Raw genomic sequence first — 27,304 nt, 5'->3', positions numbered from 1 at the left:
AAAAAACAAAAACAAAACAAAACAAAACAAAACAAAACAAAACAAAACAAAACAAACAAAAAAAAAAAAAAAAACACCTTAGGTGGGACAAACAAAAGGTGAGGGGAGGAAAAGAAACACTTAATGCTTGTGGTCTTGACAGTAACTAACTGAGCTCTGTATATTCAGAGCCCATTGATTCTTCCCCATATTACATTTCCTTTCTTCTGCTAGGAGGAAAGAGAGGGGGAAAATGAACAGCACTCCTTTATTCCTCCTCAGTAACCTCTTTTTGTTGTGATTAGTGTGGACAAATAGCAATGAAGAATGAATCTTCCCAAAAGAGGATCTGTGCCAAATTAATCACAAATTGGGGTGAAAAGGAGGAATCAAAAATGTTTTTAATGAGTATATTTACCAGCCAGATATAAATACTAATCATTGACATCAACTGTGAGATATAAAGTTAATACAGAATGACTCTTCCAGATTCATGAATCAGATGACACAAGGCAGACTTCTATCATCAAGATACCAAGATACAAATTTAAATTTAACTATGAACACCTTTGAGCTCAAAGACCAGTAATATTTATGGGGGAAAAAAAAAATCTCAAAAAAATTCTCTAACTACACATTCTGAAAAATTAACTCACAAACTAAGAAGCTAGTGAATTCAGTAAATAAGATCCAGTACTACCACTTCTCATTCTATTACTGTACTTGACATCTTTATTAACTGAAGTTAAGACAATGTCCCCCAAATTAGGAAATGTGGTAAGCCCAAATAGCCATTAAACCACACACCTGAAACAGGCTGGCAACTCTAAATAAAGAATCCTCAATAGGAGCACCACTGCCACAATCTCACGGGGTGGGGGGAAAAAACCAGCATACTCTGACAAAAATTACTATTTGTCTTCTAACACTACTAGAATGCATATTTTGAAAAAGGCATTTTGACATGGTCTAAGGCATAGTACATGGTCTAATGCAGGGTATGAACCACATACTGTTTGCCACAGTATGTTCCTGTTGCCACCTGGCCAGCAGAACTATAATTTAGTGTATCGACTGAATTTTTAATGCTAACCTATATTTTCCTTAAGCCCATACACTTTTTCGGACTATTGACAGCTTCAGCTCCACTTCCATCTGCCATTGGCAGGTAAAGAATATCCCTCAGGTGAAACCCTGACTGTAACCACCATTCTATAGCAGAGTTAGAAACTTAACAGAGGCCTGTGAATAAAAGTCTGTCTACACAGGTGTTGCTGGCAGTGTATTGTGAAAGCAAACAAGCTGCACAAAGCACAGATAAGCTGAATTTCAAATATTAATGGCGAGAGGTGAAAAAAAAAATCCAAACCAAAAAACCAACAGAAACCATAACAACAAAACAAAAACAAAACTAATTCAACGCAACCATCAAAAGCCTCAGCCAATCTCTAAGTATGGTACGAATACCGGCTGTGGCTGAGAAGGGCAACTGGAGAAGCCTTTGAACTTCGGAGCCACACAAAATCCACAGAGGAGCGAGAGATTCACGGCCAGCACTGAACGGCCAAAGCTGTCACACGGCTGCACTCGAGGACACCAGGGCACCCCAGGCCTGGCAGAGGCTGGCGGCAGCCCCAGCCCGTCCGTGAGCAGGCCGGGAGCGAGAGGCGCACACAGCAGCACCTCCAACTAGGAACTCCGACCAACCCCAACAGGTCACCGGCAGCGGCCGTGCCCTCCTTACGCACCCTTCGCCACAGCCCCGAGCGATGAGGTGGCAGCGCTGTACCTCCCTCCTCGCACCCTTTCCCGAAATATTCCCCCCTCAAGACGACACGGGCTGGGGGAGGCGGGGGGTGTGGGGTGTTGTGCCCCGCCGCCATGGCGGACAGCGCGCAGCCCCAGCAGGAGGGACGGAGGGAGGGAGGGCCACCAGCCGCCACGGCCGAGGCCCAACCCCGGCGGGCCGCGGTACAGCCCCCCTCGCAACACACCCCCACACGAACCCGGCCCGGCTCACCCTGGTACTGCAGGTCGAGGAGCACGAGCAGGAAGGGCAGCGCGGAGCCCAGGCGCCCGGCAGAGGCAGCGGGAGACACCATCTCCTCCTCGTCCGTCACCGCCCCCCGTCCCGACAGTGGCGGCTCCGGGCCGGGCCCAACCGAGCGGCGGCTCCAGCACCTCCGGGGAGGGTCGTGGGCGACGCTGATTGGCCGCGCCGCGCGCGCCCGCCCCTGCCTGCCGCGCGCCGCCGGACGTGAGGGAGCGGCGCGAGCGCGCCCGGCCCCGCCGCGCCAGTCCCGCCCCGGCGCCGCGCCCTCACTGAACATGGCGGCGCGGCCGCCACGGGCCCTCAGCATAGATGGCGGCCCCGCGCCCTCACTGAACATGGCGGCGCGGCCGCCACGGGCCCTCAGCACAGATGGCGGCCCCGCGCCCTCACTGAACATGGCGGCGCGGCCGCCACGGGCCCTCAGCACAGATGGCGGCCCCGCGCCCTCACTGAACATGGCGGCGCGGCCGCCACGGGCCCTCAGCACAGATGGCGGCCCCGCGCCCTCACTGAACATGGCGGCACGGCCGGCACGGGCCTTCAGCACAGATGGCGGCCCCGCGCCCTCACTGAACATTGGCGGCGCCCCGCCCCGCGCCGCCCCGCGCCGCCCGCTGACAGGCACACGGGGCGTGTGCTTGTCTGCGTCTGCGTTTCATCTCCTGTCTCTTTGCCCGCTCCCGCCCTGCTCATCTTCACATCCCTAGAGCGAGCATCAGTAGAGTGAGTGGTAGTAGAGTAGAGTGAGTAGTTAACGATTTGCCCAGAGAATTGCAGAGGATGAAAATCGGATTGAGAAATACAGTCTTGCCTTACCACAGAAGCACAGAATTTCCTGAGTTAGGAGAGATCCATCAGGATCGTTGAGTCCAGCTCCTGGCCCTGCACAGGGCATCCCCAAGAGTCACACCATGTGCCTGAGAGCACTGTCCAAACACTTCTTGAACTCTGCCAGGCTGGTGCTGTGACTACTGCCCTGGGAAGCCTGTTCCAGTGCCCAACCAGCCTCTGGGTGAAGAACCTTTTTCTAATATCCACCCCAAACCTCCTCTGACATAACTTGGGGTCATTCTCTCAGTCCTGTCACTGTCACCACAGAGCAGAGAAGAGTGCCTGCCTCTCCTCTTCCCCGCATGAGGAAGTTGTGACTGCAGAGAGGTCTCCCCTCAGTCTCCTCCAGGCTAAACAGACCAAGTGACCTCAGCCACTCCTCATGTGGCTTCCCCTCCAGGCTTTTCATCCCCATGGCCTTCCTTTGGACACCCTCTAATAGCTTCATGTCTTTCTTCTATTGTTGCACTCAAAACTGCACACAATATTCGAGGCGAGGCCACACCACTGCAGAGCAGAGTGGAACAATCACCTCCCCTGCCTGGCTGGTGATGGTCTGCAAAGCAATATAGCTGAAATACAAAAATAATTTCAAAGGGATTCATAAAAATTAGGCTGGTTTCAGAAACATGCTCCTTCAGAAGTCTTGAATCTGGCATGAAAGGGTGGATGACAAAGACTACTCTAATTTCAGAGTACTGGAAAGACAGAAAGCTAAGGAATTGTTCCCGAGCTGCTGCTGGTAATATATAGTAACATCAGAGGGCGGCAATTAGCAAGGAATGACTCCTGAAACTACTCATTGCTTCAGAGACAGTGAACTGAAACAGGTGTCATTTGGTGGAGACATATCTGTGGAGGACCTTGGTATGCTTGGTGATACAATTGATAGATACAGTTTCGTTAATAATCTTGATTCCTAAACCACCTTAACAAGTTTCCTGATCCAGGAAGAATATAGAAGCAATGTAGCAGACTGTTGTGTATCATGCACAGTCTAGTATGAAAATAAAGGAGGAGGTGAGAGAGGATGATAGCACAGAGATGGTATTCTCAGGACTGCTTCTTGTAAGAGGTCTCTCAGTCCTTGTACCTTGTTTTTATTCTCAGCTATGTACATTCCTGTCAGAAACTTAGCTGAGATGGATCTACATGAAATGGTAGTGTACAACTGCTTAACATGGGATTCTTGTTTGTGTAGTAGGCTCATCTTTTGGTAATTTCACATTTGGGTTGGTGTTCACAGGAGAGGGCTGTGGGGAAGTTCCTTTATCTGGGTTCCTTTACTATACATGGAAACAGAAAGGCTCCTACAACCCACAGATCAGCACAAGAACTTAATTTACGTGTTCTAAACTTGCACTTGGAAAAGCTGATCTTTGTCATTGGACTTGAAAGGGAGTGTGAGTGTCCAGTCTTTTCTAGGTCAATGGAGCAAAATATTTAATTCATGAAAACATGCCATATTAAAACATGTATCTTATTTTTAGAGCATAGAATATGTTTCAATTAAAATGCTACTCTGAAAGTAAAAAAATAATGCTTCAAATATTGAGATACTATTATTTTTCTGAAGTAAAGAATTTTATTTTGAAATTTTATGAAAAACATTAACATTAATGAACTCTTCCTATTTCTTGATTGAAGAAATTTCTGAACTTCAGTCTATTTGCATAACTAGTTTTGATTTTCCTGGAACTGGTTTTGGTTTACCTATCATTAATTGCATATATTTTTCTCAGCTCCACTCCAAGTTTCAAACCCCTGTGATACCAGTAAGCTGTTTTGTTTCTCTTGAATATCTCTGTGTTTACAAACTATGAAATATACCATTGACAAAATGCTGTGCCATCACTGAAGGTGTTTGTTCTTTATGTCTGCTAAAACACCAAACAAGCAAAGCTTGCGCTTCCAAGCACTATAACCAGAATTTAGAGTGTGTATGTGTGCAGCCTTACCTCTACCTGCTCTAGCAGATACCTCCTTATTCTTCCTTCCTAAGTGGATGTCTCCATCTCTCAAGACATTATTCATTCAAGCCACTGGCAATAGAACATCCCTCATGCAGAGTTTTACAAGTTCATGTAAGACATTAGTCTGTGGTTCCATCTAGCATCCTCTTTTACCCACCCAACCACAGGGTATTATAACCATGTCAGTGAAAAAGTGCAATGTAGTTGTTAGAAAAAGACCAAATATCTAACATATGCCATTAAAAATTCATCTAGAGTTAAGTGTTAAAATCCATGTACTTGCTTGTGTGACCTTTCTATTGCTGCAATTGCATCAATGGTTTCAGTGTCTTTGCAGACATTTCTCTATAGTTAAGTTGAATTCTCTCTGAGTTTGGAAGAAAGGAAGATAAATGGACTGGCCATCTCAGTAAAATCCAGCTAGACTTGTTACATGAAGAGAAACTTTTAAGAGAAACTGTTATATTTGAAGATAAAAAAGATTTAATTTGCAAAGAGTCTGAAGCACCCAAACTTGAAAATAAAATGTATTAAATTACATAGTGCAGCTTCTATTCAAATTGCTTAATTGTGGCTGGTGGCATTAGTTGGTATTAAGTAGGTGACACAAAAGGGTCAGGAGAGTGGTTCATTCTACCATTCTTTTAAATATTTTGTTTTCCTGTGATAAAAATATATAAATTATTTCCTCAGGTAAACTGAGTGGTGGAAAGTTTGAACAAATGGAAGTATTACAGGTATTTGTCACAATTTAACCCCAGCCAGCAACTAAGCACCACACAGCTGCCTGCTTGAAAATTGAAAAATGTGCCGTGGTGGGAACGGACAGGAAGGAAAAAATTAAATAAACTAAGAATCTGGCTAGACTTGTTATTATACTTGCAACATTCTGGTGAAGTCAACTTTCCACCAGAGTTAATGATTACTTGTATGCCTCACTCTGAGAGTGTTGTAGGAGAGAGGTTACCGAAGAGTCTATTTCTCAGTTCTCAAGACAGTTTTTCCATTGTCCTCTCAAATTAAAACATCTTGTACTACATGAGTAGTCCTCCTTCATACCACAAAATACACCACTAACTTTTTTACTTGGTGCATCAGTGCTCTGAGGGCACTGCCAGGCCTGGCTGTCCCTGTCCAGCCTCCTTCAGTGCCCAGTGCCCCTGCTACTCAGGATATTTCCCAAATAGCCATTGCCAAGATGTCACTGTATTTCACCCCACAATCCAAGTACTCTCATTTTGGTGTTATCCAGTTGCAGGTACCCTCTATGAGCCTCACAAATACCTTGCAAATGCTTTTGGTCCTCTCCTAGTAAATCCACACTTGTTTTTGGAGATTACTTTTGTCACCAAGATATATAAGGGTAGAACTCGGCACTAATGTGGGTTAAAGAATACCCACCCTTGCCAAGTGAGGCTGTACCACTTACAGCTAGTAATTAAAGATTAATCAAGCTCTGGAACAAATTAAAAGTGAAAGAATGACAGGGTGAGAGCTACCCCTTCAGCATAAAAATCTTGGTTATAGCTGTCATCCAAAGCCTGCTTTTGTATTTTGTATTAAACAGATACTAGAATAAGCAACCAAAATCCATATTTCTGCACACTTCATATATTACTCCCCTCATCAACTAAAGACCATTTCCAGCATTTTCTCACACTGCTAGCATTAACTTTGATCTAAAACCCACTTTCATTGTTAGAGAGATCCTTAGAAGGCATGCTGAGCAGACTGTGGTGTTGCCATTCGGGCACCCTAAGGTCATGGAGTATAAAATTTCTTGGGCACTCAAGGGACTGCAATTGTGCATCTTGCTCTCTGAGTGCTCCAACCATTCCCATAAAGTACTCATCAACTTGTATTACATATTTGCCTCTAGTCCTGACCCACAGAGGCTGTGACTGTCATACTGCAGGTTTTCAAAGTCCTCTCTTAATTAAGGTTTACCAAACTGAAGTCTTCATAAAGCATTTTTCTCTGGCAATGCCTGCTTTAGTAGCACAAGAGATGCAGATCTGCAGAAGCAAAAGTCACTAGTACTGAGAACTGGATATCCACATTTGATATTTGTTCAGGTTTTCCTTCAGCTTGATCCTCTGTATTGAACACCCATTAGTGACTGGAGCATGCTAAGGTACCCATGGAGCACCAAAAACTGAAGCACCTGAATGATTACCTCTTAAAGCTTGTGTTCACAGCATATGTGCCCACATCTACACTGTCACAACAGATTTTCATGGTTCAGTAAGGTAAGTTTGTGTCTCAGTAAGGTTGTGCACTTTGGAAAACACAGTGGTGTATATCCCTGGCCAAATGGAATACCTAAATGAAGATTAGGTGTTGTAAATGTCTAATTATTACCTCCATCACTGAATTTGCCAGCATAAATTATATTAAATGCACACTGTATGGAACCTTCCTTGTGGCCACAAAGGCTGCACAGCATTTATAATAGAGAAAACACAATTCAAAACTCTTACAGGGAAGAGGAATAAAATCAGAAGGATCTGACGTAATCTGTAGCTGTTGGAATGATTCTATCTGCATGATACAATACATATTTTCATTGAAAATTACAACTTCACCTGACATTACTTCGTTTAAGATACCTGCAGGAAAGCATACTCCCGGCCTTATCCTTGTACTGGAACATGGTGTTTTCCTGCATACATCAGGAAACTCATGAAAGAACCAAACCTCCCGTTGGAGATTATCACTACGTTCTCGGTCCCTCGGGCTTCCCTCCAGCTCGGCAGGCAGGCGGGCGTCTGCAGCCCACAAACCCCTTTCCAGCTCCATGGGCAGGCAGAGTGCTGCAGATCCCGAGACCCCGCTCTAGCTCGGCGGGCAGATGGGATCCAGCAGCTCCTCAAGACCCTCCATCCATCCCGGTAGGCAGGAGGGTTCCTGAAGCCCCCGAATCCCTCATCCATCTCAGTGGGCAGGCGGGCTCCTGCCCCCGCCCCACCGCTGCCCTGCCGGGCCGCCCGCCCCGCGCCGGCGGGGACTCTCCATCCCGCTGGGAAGTTCGCTGCTCCACAGGTTTAAGCGTGTCGAATTCGGTGTCTGCGTGGCAAGACGCGCCTAGAATTTCCAAAGGCAGCCTGTCCAAAGCTTGCTGTAACTTCCCGTGCATTAAACAAAAAGGGAGAGAAAAGGCTGCTTCTCGGTCGGAGAGGCTCGGGACCGGACCAAGACAAAGGACATCCCGCCTGGGCATCAACATCTGCCGGGCAGATTTTCAAGGAGCGGGAATCGGCGAGCAGGGGGGAGCTCTCGCCTGCCGCGGCCACCGACCCCTCCGCAGCCGCCGCCGCGGCCTCGGGGCAGGGGGCCGGCGCGGGACGGGCCCGGCGGAGCCCGGGGGGCGCAGCAGCCGCGGCACCGCCGGTAACGGCCGGGCGGGAGCGGCCGCAGCCCCGCCGCCCCTCCGCGCCCTGCGGCGCCCGCCGAGACCCGCGGAGCTGCAGCCCGAGGTGAGCGCAGGGGTCTCCCTGTCCCCCCCACCCCCAGGAGGCGCAGGAGGGTGGCGGGAGGCAGAGCCCGGCGGGGCCTCTCCCCTGGGGCCGGCGGGAGGGAGCGGCGAGGCGGCCGCGCTCCGAAGCGGAGCCGGAGGTTTTGGCAGGCAGATGGAGCGCGGCTCAGGCCTCCCGCAGGCCCGGCCGTGCTCGGCCGCCTCCCGATGCGCCGGGTCCGGGCCGGGCCCGCGGACACCGCCGCGGGGAAGCGCCGCTTTTCCCTCGTGCCGCGGGGGAGGGTGGCCGGGGGAGCAGGCGGGGCCACCTCTGACCGAGGGGGCCTCGTGGGTGGATGGTGACTCTAAATTCCTCATGGGCACAGCTCCCAGAATACAGTAAATCCGGCAGGAAGAAAGGGAAGAAAGGTCGAAAAGGGCCGCCTCCATCAGTCCGTACTTTTTCTATCTCCTTCGAGATGCCTGGGCGGCTTGTGCCTCTTCTCAACTTCGTGTTGCCCCTCCCATCCCTGGAGTGTTCAGGGCAGGTTGGATGGGCTTTGAGTGACCTGGTCTTCTAGTCCTGGTCCCTGCCCGTGGCAGCTGGTTGGGACTAGATGGTCTTTAAGGTGCCTTCCAACAAAAACCATTAGATGATGCGTAGCTGATGTATTGCTGCAAGCTCACGTTCAGTTAAAGCAGATTTAGTTGGAACAGCATGCAAATCTGTATGGATATTCCTGACTAAGTACATTTGTTGAGGAGAATAAGCTACCCTCAGGCGTGGTTTACTTTGTTGGCTTTAAATAATGTTTGGTTATTTTTTTCTAGTTAAACCCATGCATCTGTCAGTGAAAGGCCCTTATTTAATGTGTGCTTTTTCAGGGTCCTGCTTGACACACAAAGTGGTAGCTTTCAAAATTCACATGGTTTTTGTGCAAAGAAATTTCTCCTATGTCAAATAAATGGGGCAGATATTGGCTTAGATCTTTGGGAGTTAGATTTCATTATGTGTAATTTAACAATTCCTTTGATTAGAAAAAATATTAAAATACTTGTTTTTCAAGGTGTTTTAAAGAATCTGAGGCATGAGCGTTTTGGACAGTAGTTAGCATTTGAGCATTTTAAAAGATCTAACTGCTTACAAATGTAAGTGTATTTATATACTAAATGCAAGTGAGTCTGTGTTATATTAGAAATAGCTTTGAAGAAGATTAGCAGGTTTTTTTCTTACTTTAGGATTCAAAGCAGTGCAAAGTTCAGTGGTAAACCAGGCAGATCTATATTTTATATACATCAAAAAATGTTAAATAGATTTATTTGACGATTCGCTGGAGACCCTGTTGGTGGAAAAGGAGGTGGCAAAAAATGTCATCCTTGCAGGAGAAGACTGCTGTGTTGCAAACGTTACACAGTATCTTTCTAAATTAAAGACAAGTGGCTGGTAAGTGATGGAAGAATCTAAATGTAACTGAACCTTCTGTATAAGTGTGACCAGCAAGCTTAATGTTCAAGGTCCAAAAAACAACAACCAACACAGAGATCTACATAAAACTAAGAGCTTGTAATTTGTGAGGGTGCTCGTCTTGGTACATGTAGCAACACTGCTGGTATTTTTGTGGAAGTAGTTCTATACTGTGATTAGTGGTAGACATGTTAGTGTTTATATTGGAAAGGGTGATGTTAAAAGTGCAGATGAGAAGTGAGGTTCATAGCAAGTTCCTAAGAGGCGAATGGAGGGAAATGCTAAGGGGCAGTATGAACTATGTGGAGGAGCTGAAAGGGAACAGAGGAGGCCTAACTACATGGTTAGGATCTACATGATCTATGAGAAGAAATTGAGGGAGCTGGGCTTGTTTAGCGTGGTGAAGAGAAGGCAAAGTGGCACTCTAGTTGTGGCCTACAGTTACTTGAACAATTGAGTCAAAGATATTCAAACCATTTTTTAATCTTGGTTGTAGCATATACTTGGTGAGATATTAAGAAAAATATTTTCATGAAGATGAGAGCACAGACATGCAACAGGTTGTACAGGAAAGTCATGGATTGTCTGTTCACCTTAAATGCCACAGGTGATGTGAACTACTGTGCAGCAGAAATTTGGACTGGACGATGATCACCAGAGGTCCCTTGAGAACATCTCTGTAAGTCTATAATGCATGATGTAAAGGAGCCTATGGAATGGAGTATATGATCAGATATATATTGTGTGACTTGGAGAGGTATGTATCTAGGAATGACCAATAGGAAGAGAAACTGAAATATGTGTGGAAAGGACTGAAAATTTAGGGAGGTATAAATGTGGAACATGGCAGTAAGTCAAACATAGCTACAGGACTGAAATATTAAGAAATGGTAACAGGAAGAGCAGGTTTTTGGAGAAGAGTGGTAAGGATGAGTCAGGGAATAGGGTAATTTTCTATGATGGAGGACAAAGATGATGCTGCTTAGAAACAGTGTTTGAAGCAACAGAGCAGGAGCAAGGGAAACACTGAACTGGGGAGCACTGGGAATTGAGGTGGGGCAGGGATATAGGCAGAAGTTGTTGGTTGCATTTAAGAAAAGTATTTGGGCATGGATGGTAAAGTAGGTGATGTATGAAAGCTATGAGGCTCTTCATGGGGCTGAAGTGTTTGGGATTGGTAGAATGATACAGGAACGTCAGATGTGGTGAGATTGTAGGGGGTTGTATGGTTGCAGCAGTGGGTCTGGTGTGTGTTGATACCAGGCAGTGGTGTGTTGATTAGATGGGTGAGGAGAGCGTGTGGAAGAGGCTTGCAAAGTGTGTGACTGTGTTAAGGTGAGGAAGGTGTTTGAAAGCACCCAGCAGGAGGTTGGTGTGTGGACATTGGGAGGGGTATGGAGATGCACTGGAGAGATTGCTCAGAGCTACCAGCTGAGGCACATGAGGGTGCAGCAGTGTGATGTACAGAGAGACAACATACGTATGAATGCTGATGGTGGGGAGGTGACAGGTGTTGTCACATCTGGGAGAAAGTTGAGTAGGCCAGGCTGGAGGGCACAGGACAGCACAGGGATAGAGGAGTGTGAGTCATGGCAAAGTGAGAAGGGTTTGAGTCAGGAGCAGCACGGGGGAGGCACGGGATGGGGAGGCACAGGATGGAGAGGCACGTTGGGATGGCACCTACAGACTTCAAAAAAGCGAAGGGAATGTGGAGAGAGAAAGCATACGCTGTGTAACTGCTTTAAGGGCGCGTAAGCTTAGGAGCGGAGCCGAGGGTCGGTTTATTGATGCGAGTAGCGTAGAGAAGATGGTAAAGAATGCGCTGCGTGCGGGGCAGCGGGAGCACCGGGACCTGCGGGATGGGGCTCCTCAGCGCGGCCGTGCCGGGAGGCTGGGGAGGCGCCGCGGGAGGAGGATGCCGGGAGGGAGAAGGACGGGATTAGTGCCGGGCACGGAGCCGAAGGGCCGTGGGGCGGGCGGGAGGCGGCACAGCCCGGCGTCACTGCCGCCTCCCCTCCCGCAGGCCGGGGCTGCTATAGCGACGCGGAGGACGCCGGCGCCGAGCGGAGCCGCAGGGACGGAGCCCGGACATGGTGAGAGCCGGGCCGGGCAGTGGGCGGCGGGGCGGGAGTGCCGGTCCGGGCTGAGCCGTGTCTCTGTTCCGCAGCCCTTCTCCCAGCGCACCTACCAGCCGCCGGCGGCCGGGCCCGGCGCGGGGCCCGCGGCGTTTCCCGCGTTCCAGTTCCGCGGGCGGCACGAGAACCCGGACTGGCGGCGGCTGAGCACCGTGGACGTGGAGCGGGTGGCGCGGGAGGGGGACGTGGCTGCCCTGCAGGCGCACCTGGAGCATGTCACCTTCTGCAGCGCCGAGCGGGAGTGCTGCCCGCACTGCCAGGGCCCCGCAGACCCGCTGCTGCTGAAGCTGCTGCGCCTGGCGCAGCTCTCCACCGAGTACCTGCTGCACACACAGGAGTACCTCAGCGCCCAGCTCGGCAACCTGGAGGAGGCTCTGAGAGAGACACAGGCACAGCGTGACCAGCTGGGCAAGGAGGTGGCCCAGCGCTTGCAGGAGATCCAGGGGCTGAAGGAGGAATGCCGGCGGCGGAAGAAGATGATCAGCACCCAGCAGATGATGCTCGAGGCACGAGCCAACTACCACCAGGTGAGAGGAGAGGGCCTGGTGGCCCAGTCACCCACACCTTGTGGCAGAGCAGCCCTTCTGCTGGGTGAAAGGCTGGAACTGCATGGACCAGTGACCTTGCAAAAGGAATTGCATTGCTGGCATTCATTTTCCATCTGTGTTTTAGACACTCTTGGGAGAGTGCTACATCATCTTTAAGAAATCCTCTTTTTACTAGCAGGTGCTCTTTACTCTTAATTTGCTTTAGATGCCTCTGAAATGTCAGATACACACACATACAAAACCTGTGATGAGCATGTTACTACTTTGTTGTGTTGCTGTCTTTCCTTGTCTGTCAATTGTGTGGTCAGAAAACACACTGGGCAAATGCATCAGAACTGATGCTGAGCAATAATGGACTGTCTGCGAGAAGTCACTGTCCTGCACTGATGTTCTCCAGGCACAAAGTTTCTGCTTGTGTGTGTGACTCAAAGGTGACTCAGGCAAGATGGTAAAGAGCTTCAGTGAGTTAGCTTAGCTCTGATTCCACAACAATTTGTTCCTTAAGGGTCTTCCTTAAGAACCTTAGTACACAGCTGTTCTGACTGGCAGTGTCATGGCACTCTGCTTTTATTGGAAGGGATTTTTGTCTTACTACAACGGTGTGGTAGTTTAAGTATTTTTCAGCATCAGTATTTTAAGGTTTCAGCTTCAAATGTAATCTGAGGTGTAAAGGGTAGACTGGGCCCAGACTTGACATGATTTCAGGCTAGCTCTGTATGTTTAAAGTTACAGGCAAAGTTCAATATTTAAGACATCAGCTAAGTTGGCTCAAATGTTTCTGTAAGAGAAAAGGTACCTTATGCCCCAAGAGTAGAACTATACTTGAGGCAAGGTTCATGCATTCAACTGTTAGTCTGAAGGACAAGCTGCTGATATGGTATTATTTACAAAAAAACCTTTATGGAACTCACAAAGCTGTTTGTCCTGTGTTGCAAAAGAAAACTGATTGTATGTGCCATTTTATGTGTAAACTTTAAATAATTCTCATACTATGATTGTCAAATATTATCAAGTTTTCCAGAAATATTTGTAGTGTGCAACTACCTCTGTGGAAGATGGAAAACATGGCAGTGAACTTATCTCATTGCTGATCTATTCAATGGCATTTGCAGTAAAACAGAGATGGAAATCTGTTTCCCATTTGTAAATTGATTTCATATAAACTTCTCATCTCTCCCTTTTCTTTCTTCTCTGTTAGTAATTTCTCTAGAAGTTATTTAAGTTCACCTGAGAAAAATGAGTTCAAGTTTGAATGCCAGAGATAAATTAAACTCTTCTCAGTGTTTAAAGTGCAGGGTAGCAGTGTGATCAGTAAACAATAGCTGTGTGATATTTATCTGTGCCATGATCGGTGTTGCCAAATAATAGGGGCTTTACTAGTGTTCCTGAAAGGGTAATTCAGATTCCACCCCCTCAAAGTCTTGGAAGATTCTCAAATAAGCCCATTACTTGTTTACAAATAAGCCTTCTTTTTAGCAGAGGTGCACTTTACAGCTAATGTGAATGTTTTGGAATTCAGATGTAATGCCTTTAATCCCACACCAATATAAATTTAACCATGAAATGCTACTATAAAATGGTACAGATACCTACAAGTCATAAATTTAAGACTTGTTGGTCAGTACCTTCATGTGAGTAATATGAATTTAATTTTAAATAATATTTTTCACTTTCTTGATACTTTGTTCAGAAGTCTTACATTCTTATGTACAATGTAGGCATAAAGTGCATGTTATGGTTAACACTGTGCAAAGTAGTTGCAAGAAAAGTGTTACATAATTCAAAACCTAAATATTTCCTGTGTTAATCCTGTCTCCTGTAGTAAGAGCTTTCTTTCACTACCAGCAAGTCAAACTGACATGAAGCTTGTGCTTGAATGGGTAACATTATTTCACAGCCAATTTAATTCTGTAAATCATGTGCAATCTGTTACACTGTAAGCTCCCTCTTGGTTGGCAGTAATGCTTTACTGCCATACTATATCACTTTATTTTTGTTTTATATTAGGTCTTGCATTTGCTCAACAACATTTTCTTAATTATTCATGGCTTTAGTGTTTGCTGAAAAGCGTATTTTATAGGATACCCGACTACCAGTGGCAGCATTTTAAATATAATATGAAATCTGGGAATTTCACATAATCACAGAATCATTTAGCTTAGAAAAGACCTCTGAGATGATCAATTCCGACCTTTGACTGATCAACATCTTGTCAACTAGACACCATGTCACTAAGTGCAGTGTTCATTTATTTCTTGAGCACCTCCAGGGATGGTGACTCCACCACTTGGCAGTCCATGCCAACGTTTAATCCCTCTTTTAATGAAGAAATTCCTTCTGATGTCCAACCTGAAACTTCCCTGTCACAGCTTGAGGCTAAGTCCTCTTGTCCTGTCTTTTGTTGCCTGGGGGAGGAGGCTGACTCCTGTGTAATTGCACCCTCCTTTCAAGCAGTTGTAAAGAGTGGTAAGATCTGAGCCCCCTTTTCTGCAGGCTAACCACTCCCAGCCCCCTCAGCCACTCTTTGTTGGTCTTACCCTCCAGACCCTTCCCCAGTTCCACTGCCCTTCTCTGGACATGATCCAGCACCTCAATGGCCTCAGCAAGGCTGAGTACAGAGGGACAATTGGTGCTCTGGTCCTGCTAGCCACAGTACTGCTGATACAAGCCAGGATGACACTGGCCTTCTTGGCCACTGGGGCACACCCTGGCTCATGGTCAACAACTGTTGACCAGCACTGCCTAGTCCTTTTCCACTGACCAGCTTTTTAGACACTGCCCCAAGCCTGTAATGCTGCAGGGGGTTTTGTGGCTGGAGTGAAGGACCTGGTGCTTGCTGTACCTTATAAAGTTGGCCTCAGGCTATCAATCCATCCCATCCAGATCCTTCTGTTCAGTTGGTGTTGTCTGCAAATTTACGGAGGGTGCACTCAATCCCCTCATTGAAATCATCAATAAATGTATTTAACTGGGCTGTCCCCAACACTGATCCCTGGGGACATGGCTAGTGACCAGATGCCAACTGGATGCTACACCACCACAATGTCTGGGCCTCTCCATCCAGCCAGTTCTTAACCCAGAGAAGAGTGCACCTGTGCAAGCCATGAACTGCCAGCTTTCCCAGGAGAATGCTGTGATAGATGTTGTCTGCTGAAGTCCAGGTAGGCAATATCCACAGCCTTACCCTCACCCACTAGGCAGGTCACCTGGTAATAGAAGGATCAGGTTAGTCAGGCAGGACCTGCCTTTCCCAAACTCATGCTGGCTGGGCCTGATCTCTTGGTTGTCCTGTGTGTGACCACACTGAAGACTGACAGACCTGTAGCTCCCCAGATCCTCCTCCTGGTATTGATCATAGTGACAAGATCTTGAACCACTTAATCTGGTTTCTTACTATCATATCACACTGGTAAGTAGAAATGACTTTTTTGAGAGTCTGTGGTTTGTTAAAACACATTTATTTGAAAAAAAAAAAAAAAGTATGAAATGCAGTAATGAATGACCCTAAAGTGATGAGGGGTCCTCATATATAGTCATAAAGTATGTTACAGGGTTTGTAGATGTAGCTTCTGTCCTTGTACTACCCATCTATTTTTAATATATTCTGAACATTAGTAGAATGTATTTTGAAGGAGAGCAAAAAGGATATTTCAAAAAGGGTAGGATCCAAATTTGACTTCAAATTTATATTCAAAACTAGTAGGTAAATTTCTAGAAACAGTAGGTAAATACTAGAAACAGTAATTGAAACAACTTTGTGCTTCAGAAGGATTCTAGGTAGGAGACTAATGTAGCTACATATCTTTTCTTACAAAATTGTGTACTGTTACTTCACCTTGGTTGAAATGTCTGAGTATTTTACGTGTCCTTTGAGTGTTGCCATCTTACAACTCATACACTCAAACCCATCTTTATTGTTTTTTTTCAGCTGTGTGGTGTTCCACTTTGTGATGTTGCAGGAATCTTAAGAACACCTGAGCTGCCAGTTGGCTGGAGTCTGTGTATTTTGCTGAAGAGGGTTGTCATGCCTTTTCCTTATAGTTCTCTACTTACATATATGAATCCTTGTCTATGGTTTATATCTGAATTTGAACTTGCTTGGCCAGAGTCTATTCTGTTCAGTTTGAACAATGCATAGCACAATCAGATTCTTGCTCATGACCATCACTGTGAAACTTCAGAGAGCATTAATAATATACTAATGACTGTACAGAAGTTGGGTACCATGAGAATTTTTGTTATTATTCTTGTAAGATGGAATTTGTTAAAGTTACCTTCTTTTTACATAGGAACAAAATGTATAATACTGTTAAAAATCTTAACCACTGTATTTCCCAAAAAGATGTTACTAATGTGTTTTTAACTGTTTTTTTGTTTTGTTTTGTTTTGGTTTGGTTTTCTTGTTTGTTTTATTTTGTTTTGCAGTGTCCATTTTGTGATAAGGCTTTTATGACCTATTCCTTTTTACAAGGTCATATTCAAAGGCGTCACCCAGGAGAGTCTGAGATCGGTATGTACTTTAATGCTATCCAAAAAATTGAGAGAGGTAGTTTAGAAAAGTGTAAATGTAGTGAGGATGTGCAGTCCATGATTTTGTGTAACTTGGAAGAAAAGTTTTTTCTTTTGATTTTTATGTGGCAGACCCCAGTGTGTGTAAATGCAAGTGCCACTGACTGATACAATGTATTGGGCAACATATGTTTCAGTCTCTGGAAAATAGTTAACAAAAACCTGTGGTGCAGCATCTTTTCAAACTAGCATTTCTGTTGGATACTTTAGCCAGTAGCACAGTTCAGAGCACAGTTTCTCTTTAGGCATGGATGTTATGAAGGTATGAGTAAAATGAACCAGCTGAACTAAGGAAAATAAATTTTGTAAATATATAGTAATTATTAATACAGAAATAGTCCACCCCACCTGAAATCAGTTTGAATAGGATCAGGCTCTCCTGAACTAGACTGTGAAATGTAGTGAGAAAGAGAAACTGTTAAAAGCAGTCTTCATCATCTGTAACAATCAAGATCTTTTTCCACTTACTTGCATATATTTTTCTCTCTTCATTAAAAGATGTTTAGTTTGAAAAACAATGTTCTCAATATTTCTTTCATTTATGTAGAATTTTTCTCCTTCCTGCTAGGTTGCATGCTTATGATTTATTGCTAAGGACTAACAATTATTGACAAGTAACAGTGATTAGAAACAAATTAGGAAAAAGGGAGCATTTGGGAGGAGAAAAAGTGGGAGGAATCTAATAAGGTCTGAACTGTAGCTTGTCAGGCAAATGGAACAGCAGCAAGAATGAGAGAAGTCTGAATAAATGGCTGAGGAAGTGTGAATACATTGGAAGAACAAAGTAGCTCCTGTGCACCTTACACTTGATAAAAATTATAGTGGAAGATGCTGCAGAAACAGTTGAAGTAATTGTTGTATAAAAGAATTAGCCCAAAATGACTCTATGGGGAAAATATCCCATACAGTTATTTCTGAAATAATTTTCAGATTCCCTGGTGATGGGCAAGTAAATCCTTGGTAAATCAATGTAATATTTCACAATTGAAGATTGTTGTGATTTTTGCATATTTTAACATTTTTGTTTGATATTCCCCCAATTCTTTCCACATAAATAATTTGTTGTATTCCAAGTGGACTCCTTACAAAAGTTATTTAGAATAAATTTAGCCTAAGATATTGAATAGCTGAGGTTCATACATCCTTTTTATGAGCCTGTGTTGGTTAGATTCCTTTGAGATTAGGCTATAGAATACTTTTCCATGTAAATATTTCATTAACTATTTCACATGTTGATGGTACAAATATTTGAGGATAAGTTACCAGTTCAGAGAATATTTGTATTTAAAAGCATCTATGGAAAATCATGGTAGGGGAGGGAAATGGTCTAAGAAAGTCACACTTTGTGAACACTAGAAATGTATTTGCAGTAAGTATTGCAGTTCCAGAAATTGCAACAAACATTTTAAAAATCTCTATTTCCTTCAAACAGAACAGAAGAAGAAAGGAAATATAGAAAAAATGCAAGATGAGATTGAAAAACTGAAGGAGCAGTTGCAGTTCACCAAGTCCCAGTTAGAGTCTGAACAACAGGCTAATTTGGCCAGGTTGTCTAAGGTAATACATACTAAGTAATGTCTCAAAAGAATTAGCACTTTGAACTGTGTTCACTCAGCCCAGAGAAGTACTGGATTTCCCAATGTTGAACATTTTCAAGATTCAACTGGACAAGATCCCGGGCTACCTTGTCTAGTTTGTGCTGTTATCAAGAAAGGCTGGACCAGATCACCCTGGAGGATAATCCCTTCCAACCTGATAGTCTATGATGTATCATGATTTTCATCCTTGTTTTCAGAGGAAGCCCTGATCTTCTGTAAAACATAGAGTATTTTTTTCCCCTGAACTCAGCTTCAGACTTCTTTCTTTAGTCCTTTTTTTCCCCTTTCTTGAAAATGTTCAGTTTCCATTTTCAAAAGTACTGAATGACCAAATCAAAAGCTGGTAGAGTTTCACTTAGGAATGCAGGCATGTTCAGAATAATTGGTCTTGGCCCTATGTGGACATGTGGAAGGTATTCTACTCATTCATTCTGTGCCTACCTTTTGAGACACACATCTATAACTTATTTCTCCTGCCCCCAAAGCATTGTTTTGTTTCTGAGGTGGAACTTGGAGTATTCATAACAGTACAGTGTAGATTTTTTGGTGCCTTAGGGGCCCCTTTTGAAGTCAGTCCTCTTAGCTGAGACTCTTAACTGCAAGGGGACTACCTGGAATGTCCTGAAGCTACAGTCTGCAGTATTACACAACAAGAATCTTTCAAAATTTCTGTTTTTCTGGGATGTCAGGGACGATAAAAATGTGTGACTGGTTACAGTTTGTCTGCCCTGACTGACATCCACTGTCAGGTGTAATAATGTTGCTGTCTTTTAATTGAAAGAGCAGAAGATCTTTCCCATGTTGGGTTTTTTCTTTTAGAGAACTACTCCTGGAAGGAATTAGTATATAAACTGCCATGATTCCTATTCTTGATCTCTTCTGCTCCTTTGAGGTGAAAGGATACTAGTATTTCAATGATTGCATGTTATAGTTAAGAGAGCAAATTCAGAGTGAATGCAGTGATGGAATAATGTAGCGTTTCCTGAAAGATATGTCTGTCCTGGAGAGTGAAATGTAGGACTTTAAACAATTTGAGAACCATATAAAAATGCATTACTGTGTAGTGGAATGGTTGAAGTAATCTAATGGATAAAGTGGGGTAAATGTATATGGGGATAAAATAGTTCTTATTTCATCTCTGAAACAATGGGTTCTGAGCTGAGTGCTGTTGCTCAAGGGCAAGACCTTCAACTTGTGATACATAGTCCTGGGGAAATGTTAGTAGCAGCTAGCAAAAAAAAATCAAATATTACTAATTATTCTGAAAAATCACTGTGCAAGCCACAGCCTAAATATGTGGTGTGAGTCTAGTCCCTTCATCTCAAAAAAAGATAGGATAGAGCTATAAAAGTTATGAAGATGGGCTACAAAGATGATCAGTCAGAATTCAGAATGACTGAGTATGCTGAGAGTTGTCAGTCTGAAGAAGAGACAAGCACTTGATGAAGATGGAGGGTGAGGTACTGTGGAGTCATGAGTTACACAGAGTGAACAGTGATGAACCATTCCCTCTGTGCTCCAGTTCAGGGCTCAGAATCTATCAAATGTTTCTAGCAGCAGCCAGATTCAAACAAATGCAACAAGAAAAGTACTTGGCTCTTCATGGAGCTTGTGGAGCTCATTGGTGTAAGGTGTTGCAGTTGCTAAAAGCTGATGCAGCTGCATGGGATGACTGCAAAGTGTATGAGGAGAAATGTATTGAAGTTCATGGAGTTAATGAAGTTCACAGAGCTGTATCAGGCTCCAGAAGTCCTCTGAGCTGAAAACAGCTGGCAACTTAGAGACTGTGAAGGACAACATGCACTTTTGCTTGCCCCAGTATTGGCCTTTCTTTCTTACACCTAAGGCCTTTGTGAGGAGCAGGATGCTGAACTAAGTGAATCTTTGGTATGACCAAGTAAGGTAGTTTGTGTGTTTTTTCAGTGAAAAATAATGAACTGCCAAAACTGTTTTGAAACATACTTCTTTAGCTAGCAAATTGTATTGTTTGCTACCCTAGAATTCTTTAAAAAAATGGTGGCTTTAATGTTTTTTGATGTCACAGTATTTCCCAAATATTGAAAATGACTGTATTCTACATGTAGTTTGGGAGCTGTACTGAATGTACTGAATGTGAGGGAAAATAACAAATAATGTTTTTTTAAAAAAATTTCAGGAATGTGAGCAGCAAAAATCAAAAGAAGAAGAGATTCTACAATCATTTAATAAATGGAAAGATGAGGAAAGAGAGAAATTGGCTGATCAAATAGAAAAAGTGAAAGATATGTTTATGAAAGAGCTTAAGGAGTTATATTCAAGAAACTCAACCTTAGAAAATGTAAGCAATTCAAATTTTCTAGCATTTTAAAGCATGAATCCCTTACAATAGGTGGCAGTGAACTTCACATATTTGAAATGTGATAAAGCTCTTCCTACAGAACTCTAAAAATAATGATTGAATGATAGCTGTAATTGTATCTTTGTATACAGATATTTTATTAACATAATTTCAGGTTGCAGGTTTTTTTTTAGAATTTAAAGGATTGTTTTGTACAAATTAATGATCCCTTCAGCAATTATGTCAGTTTTTCTTTACTCCTCAGCCTTTGAATTCCTATTTATAGGTTAGTAGATATTGTTGTGGTTGCTGCATGTTATGTACCCTTATGTTAATATTCTCATAAGTGGTGTGGAGGATACTAACCTCTGCATTATAGTCCTGATAGAATTTGTGTGTTTTCAATAAATGCTTTGGGAATGCTCACTAGCAAGAGAATCATAAAAGTATGGCTGGGTCAGAAAACAAATCTGCATGGCATTACCAGAGTAGCTTATATTTTGTAGCTGCTGTGTCCTGTGTACTTTTAGAAGTCATAATCATGCTAGATGTAGATATTATTAATTATGCTAAATTTGATAAATGCTGAACTCACAGGAAATGGAAGAAGTATCTGATGCAATCTCTGTGTTGTATTCCTCCTCCCTCTGATTAGCAACTGTTAGAATTACAGAAGTCCAATACACAACAAAAATCCAATTTAGGAACACTGAAAGACGTCCAGGAATTTATAGAGGAGAAACCTCAGCGTCCTCAGGAACATCCAGATGTGGTTAGACTTCTGGAAAAACAGGTAACACTGTAACTTAATGTATTGTTTTTGACAGATTACTTGCTTTCTTTTTATTTTTGTTCCTCTCTGAGTAGGATATGAAATCTCTAAGTAAAGTTTTCGTTCTTCTCAATGCCAAAAATAGCTGGTTTTGAAGATTTAATACTATTTAATACTATCCATAAAATGGCAAACTAGGATTTATTTTCTTTATCCTTTATAAATTAATTAATTGTTGCTTATTTATTGATATTCTTTTATTCTGTATGATTAAATATATCTCTCTTTGCCAAGTGTGGTGGCAGTTCAATTCCAGAGGCTCTAATAAAACATTTATGTTTGCTTATCTGTGAGGCCACTTACAGAAAAATGGGAATATTCCATTTCCAAAAACAAAAAAGAAAATTAGGAAACTTTCTGACAGGATTTTCCAACCTGTGCCTTTTGTTTACTTTTATGGTTTTTGGGATGTGAAGGTCTTAGTTTACTGCTGGTATTATACAGAAGTTTGGTTACTTCTGCTCAAAGATGTGCAAAACTTAGTTTTGCTTAATGGGGCTTTTTATTTCATCAAAGAAAATTGGCTTAGCTCTAAAATTAATATGTTAATTTTGGGATTTTGTCATTATTACGCAAAATATGTTGTTAACAAGTGCTCAAAATTACATTATTAAGGGGGAAAATTCTCTGCTCTTACTACTCTTTTTGTTGATGCATAGACATGTATCCAAATGCTTGTGTATTCCTCACTTACACTGACTGCATATACAAATCAAAGAGCAAATACAGTTTCTAGAGTGATTGGTAAGAAAACCACACTCAGATATATAAATCATGCTAATAACTGTTCTAGGCATTAAATACTGGGTTACTCAAATTTCATATAATCTATCATCCTTTTGCTTTTTATTCTTTATTTAGAAAAATAAAGCTGCATATGTCGAACTAAATGCTCATGTGTTATTAACAAGAAAAAAAGCTGCATATATCAAACTAAATGTACTGTTCACAAGAATTAACATGGATTTCCTCTATGCAGGAAAAAAAGTGGATGTCTTTACTACAAGCCCTCCGTCATGACCATGACACAGAAAAGTCCCTGGTAGGTGGCACAGCAAACCACTTACACCTAAAGGAGACATTTTTTTTTTCTTTACCCTTTCAGTAGTTCTTGATATGCTCTAGCACATCTGCCAGATATCAAGAGTTTATAAGAGTGTGTCCTCTTAGTTGTATTTATCATCTCTCTGTTTCTGTTATGGTAGGATCTCGGTGTTTCAGTTAAGGCCAGAGTTTAAACTGAATTTATCATTTCAGAATTTAACAGAAAACTGAAACTGTATCTGTCCTTTGAAGAGCTTACAGAGGATTTTGTGAACACTGTATTATATAGCATTTTCTGTGTTATGTGGGTAGGCTGAATAGTTGAGATATGCCTTGCCAACATGTTGCTTTCATCCACTCTACACCTGCTGCTACCATGGACCTATGGCTTATGTCTCAGTCTTTTTTTTCTCCTTCCTATCATTTCTCTATTGCTTTTTCTGTTGCAGCTTCCTAATGCAGAATCTGTTCAGCTTTTCCAGGAGTAAAGACCATGGCTTTTTATTTTGCATCAGTTTATATATTTTACTATACAAAGCTTTATTCCTCAGATTTTTTTTTTTTTTACATCTGCATTTCTTTTTAATCTCTTTCCTGCTTTGTTTCTCTTGCTTCTTTTCCTGTCATTTTCCTTTCATCTGGGTGACCATGTAAGAACTGAGCAAATCATAGTGGTCTGACCAATGCTTCTCCTCCTCTGGCAAGAAAACACTGGGGAGGAACCATGGAACAGTTCCCAAAGAGGATGTAGTTAAAGATACACCCACATACAGTGCAAGAATAGAATAAGGGAGGAGTAATGTAAGTATTGCATTTGGGATGGTGCACCTAAATAATGTTCCCTTTCTTCCACATTTGGAGTTAATATACTAGGTTTATTAATATAAATTCACACATCACCTCCTTCAAGTATCATTACTGGACACTGTTTATAATTAAAACATTTTTATAGATTTATACACTTTGTCCTGCAATCTTATTTTTAAGAAATCTCAGCAATGTGTGTGTATGTCCTTTTCTTTATATTGAAATTTAGGTATCTTACTTGTGTAATTCAAAAGTGATCCAGACAATTATTTTATAATATATACAAGTCCTAGTGAAGTTGCAGAAGATATCAAGTTTTTGCTGAGGAAAAAAAAAAAAAATTAAAAGTATCTAAGCATGACACTTGCTTGTTTAGACTTCATAGCATTAAAAATATTTTTATAGTGTTAATATGATGTTACTGTTCTTCTGATTGCTTTCTAGCTAATGTCACAAATTGAGACAATCAAAACATCAGCAAGAGAAGATCTGAACAGAAATAACATCTTTTACAGGAAGAGGATAGAAGATTTGGAGCAAAGGCTTCAGGATCAGAATGATCTGGTTATTAGTCAGAAGAAGAAGGTCTGTTTTGTGAAATGCTCTGTTTTAGAGAGCACAGGACACAGAGAAACACTATACTACCATTTGGTCTTTGATATTTCTCTGATTGCATATTTAATATTCACAGTTTGTAATAGTATTGCTGGAGTGATTACTCTCTGGAAATTATGTTGATAAATAAGAGTAGATCTAGAAAAGAGACACAAGAATGTAAACCAGGAATTAAAACACATTTGATGAAGAAAGGCTTAATAAATCAAAAATTTTTGATAGTGAAAAGGATTTAATCTTCTGCAAAATAATCATGACAAGATCTAGTGTTTGAAATCTGAAAATGCATTACTTGTTACACTGAAAATAAGTTATCATATTCATTACTGTGGGAATAATTATTTTAAAAATTACCATGTGAATTGTAACAAGACCAAGTGCCAGATTCTCCACCTGAGATGGTGTAACCCTGGTTATACCCACAAATTGGGGAACAAGAGGCAGGAGAGAAGTCCTGCAGAAAGAGCTCTGGGGATTTGAGGTGATATCAAGTTGAATATGAGTCAGCAGTGCTCTGGAAGCCAGGAGGGCCAGCCATGTCCTGGGGTGCATCAGGCACAGCATCTCTAGCTGGTTGAAGGATGTGATTGTCCCACTCTGCCTCACTTCGAGTCCTGTGTGCAGTTTTGGGTGCCTCAGTATAAAAAGGGCACCAGACTATTTCGGCACATCCAGAGGAGGGTAATCAAGATGATCAAAGGTCTTGAGGGCATTTTAGGAAGAGCAGATGTTGTTACTTGGCTTATTCAGCTTGGAGAAGAGAAGGCTGAGTGGTGATCTCTTCACAGCCTCAAGGGGGGCAGTGGAAGAGGAGGTGCTGATCTCCCTGGTGATCAGTGACAGGACACAAGGAAATGGAATGAAGCAGGGGAGGTTCAGACTGGACATTAGGAAAGGGTTTTTCACCCTGAGGGTGGTTGGGCCCTGGTACAGGCTGCCCAGGGAACTGATCATGGCACTAAGTCTGTCAGAGCTCTTGGCATGTCTAGATGTTGCTCTTATGTTTAAGTTTTAGGTAGTTCAGTGTGGAAATTGGGCTTGATCTTGTAGGTCCCATCCAGCGTGAGATAGTCTATGATTCTATGTTTGGAAATGAATTGTTTTTTGCCTAAAATAAGGTTATGATTGTGTTGCCTATTCCTCTGTTATCTAGTGCATTCTTTATAAATCAACATCTGATTTTACATATTTTGTTTGGGATAAATGTTAAACCTATACTTGAATGTTTAAAGAATGGAAAGACAAATAATAGCTTTTACATCTCTACCTTCACAAATTTTATAGCTGGAAAAATTGAGGACTTAGTCATAGATTAATTTCCTTCAATAAAGTGACATTTGGAAAGATAACAATATGGCCACAGATGTATAATAGGTTCAGAGGAGTCCAAGTTTGGTGTTTGTGAAATATAGTTGTACAGATCTACATTCTCAATCCCTGGAAAATAGAAGGGCTTGAGAAATAGCTAACACTTTTGCAGAATCCAAACTTAATGGACAATGAATACTACTGATTATAACCAAACTGATAAATAAGAGAGGATCAGGTTGGAATATCTTATGCCAGCTCCATCTGACAGTGACTGTGTGTTTGAATGAATTGTGTTCTTTTCTTTGGGGAATTGGAGTGCAGAACATTGTTTAATGACATAGGATTCACAACTTACCTGTTTTCTTTAGATCATATTACAGCCAATGTGTTTCCTTTACTCTGTCAGTTCTGTTCTTGTCCTGGGGTGTCAAATAGAAAAACCTGTAAAGCAGACAGAAGAACTGTTCATGCATTTAATTAAACACTCCAGTGTTTCCCTGGAGTGGAAGTTAGGTTTGCCAAAAGGAATATGAATTGCTGAGGAAGAAAGTATTGAAACTCTTAAGTGCTGAAGAGGCCTGTAAGACCTCTCTCATTTGACTTTATGACTTGAAATAACAGGATGTACAAAGCATGACTTCACATTAAGCCAACACAAAAACATTAATTAAGCATAAACAAAACATATATTGGGCACAGAAGTAGTCTTTTTCTACCCAAATCATAACCAATAATTTCTGTTACAGAATAATACTGAAACCAGGTATTTTATGCTAAGTGTTCATTCTAGATATTGATCCTTTACATTTGTATCTATTAATGTATCTGTGTTTTCTCCTTTAGATAAAAGAATTATCCACGAAACCACCTCCGAGTGTTAAAACGTATGATGGTGAGTACAAACTGTTAAGAAGAAACAGGCATAGTTTCTGATTTTCAGCCTGGCTGAAACAAATATAGACATCAACCTGACTAACAAAATACTGGAATAAAATCAGTACTGGAATTGTATTTGTTTTTCACGGAGTACCTACCCGTTTCCATGCCACAATTTACAAAGATCATGTTTTGTAGCTGTAAAGACTTGTAATGTACAAAGTTGATGGCTTGAGTAATGAAGAGATGTGAAATAGACCAACTTTATTTTATATTATGTAAAAAACTTCCAGATTTGCTTTATGAAGTCGATTTTTTTTCATGCTTGACTGTCCTTAGGCTGCAGAACTCATAAAAGGGAAAATAAGAAAATACTGAAAGAGTAGACAACATTGATTAACTTGTCAGTTAAGACACAGATGTTCAAAGAATGTTAAGAACTCTTATACTTTTTTCTGTGCAATACTTTAACATCTGAAGTCTATTACAAATAGCTAAACCTGATAATAGTATTTCAGGATGTTGTCCTGCACCACAAACAGCCATATAGTTAATGCTGCAGTTGCAGTGACTTAAAGTAAGTTTATTGCAATAGGTGATGACAGATGAATTAATTCTGATCCAGTTTGGAAACCATTTTGCTGTATTCACAAGGCACTGGCATGAGCTGAGTCAAACAGCTGGGAGTAGGTTTAGCTTGAGGAAGGCCTTGTAGGGGCATGGCATGTGGCTTTTCAGCTGTAGGTTGTCACATTCATTCACACTGAAGCACAGACAACTAAAAATTCATAGCACACAGGCAAATCTGCTCCTAGCCCCAAGCTGGGGGGATGTAGGAATTGTAGGATTGAAGTGCAAATTCACTCCAAGGCTACACTCTATACATGATCTATAGAT

General features: G+C 42.4%; 2 protein-coding genes across 3 annotated transcripts in view; one reads left to right on the top strand and one right to left on the bottom strand.

Moving 5' to 3' along the window:
- The window catches only part of DNAJC3 (DnaJ heat shock protein family (Hsp40) member C3), a 31,922-nt gene extending 27,227 nt beyond the window's left edge, over window positions 1-4,695 (bottom strand). The window contains exon 1 of the mRNA XM_056484928.1: window positions 2,000-4,695. Coding sequence (XP_056340903.1) covers window positions 2,000-2,609 — 610 coding nt within the window. The 5' untranslated portion in view covers window positions 2,610-4,695. The remainder of the gene's footprint in view (window positions 1-1,999) is intronic.
- Window positions 4,696-7,375: 2,680 nt separating this feature from the next.
- DZIP1 (DAZ interacting zinc finger protein 1) overlaps window positions 7,376-27,304 on the top strand; it is a 39,763-nt gene continuing 19,834 nt past the window's right edge. Inside the window, exons 1-11 of one of the 2 annotated variants that reach the window (XM_056498186.1) lie at window positions 7,376-8,312; window positions 10,363-10,434; window positions 11,779-11,848; window positions 11,923-12,417; window positions 16,864-16,948; window positions 18,440-18,564; window positions 20,761-20,922; window positions 21,578-21,715; window positions 22,734-22,796; window positions 24,050-24,190; window positions 26,375-26,423. In XM_056498186.1, the coding sequence (XP_056354161.1) occupies window positions 11,846-11,848; window positions 11,923-12,417; window positions 16,864-16,948; window positions 18,440-18,564; window positions 20,761-20,922; window positions 21,578-21,715; window positions 22,734-22,796; window positions 24,050-24,190; window positions 26,375-26,423 (1,261 nt within the window). In that variant the 5' untranslated portion in view covers window positions 7,376-8,312; window positions 10,363-10,434; window positions 11,779-11,845. The remainder of the gene's footprint in view (window positions 8,313-10,362; window positions 10,435-11,778; window positions 11,849-11,922; window positions 12,418-16,863; window positions 16,949-18,439; window positions 18,565-20,760; window positions 20,923-21,577; window positions 21,716-22,733; window positions 22,797-24,049; window positions 24,191-26,374; window positions 26,424-27,304) is intronic. The other variant, XM_056498197.1, reaches the window with a different exon arrangement.

Source organism: Oenanthe melanoleuca, chromosome 1, assembly GCF_029582105.1.
Source record: "Oenanthe melanoleuca isolate GR-GAL-2019-014 chromosome 1, OMel1.0, whole genome shotgun sequence".
Taxonomy (NCBI): domain Eukaryota; kingdom Metazoa; phylum Chordata; class Aves; order Passeriformes; family Muscicapidae; genus Oenanthe; species Oenanthe melanoleuca.
The sequence above is the reverse complement of the archived record's forward strand: the minus strand, read 5'-3'. Positions and strand labels throughout refer to the sequence as shown.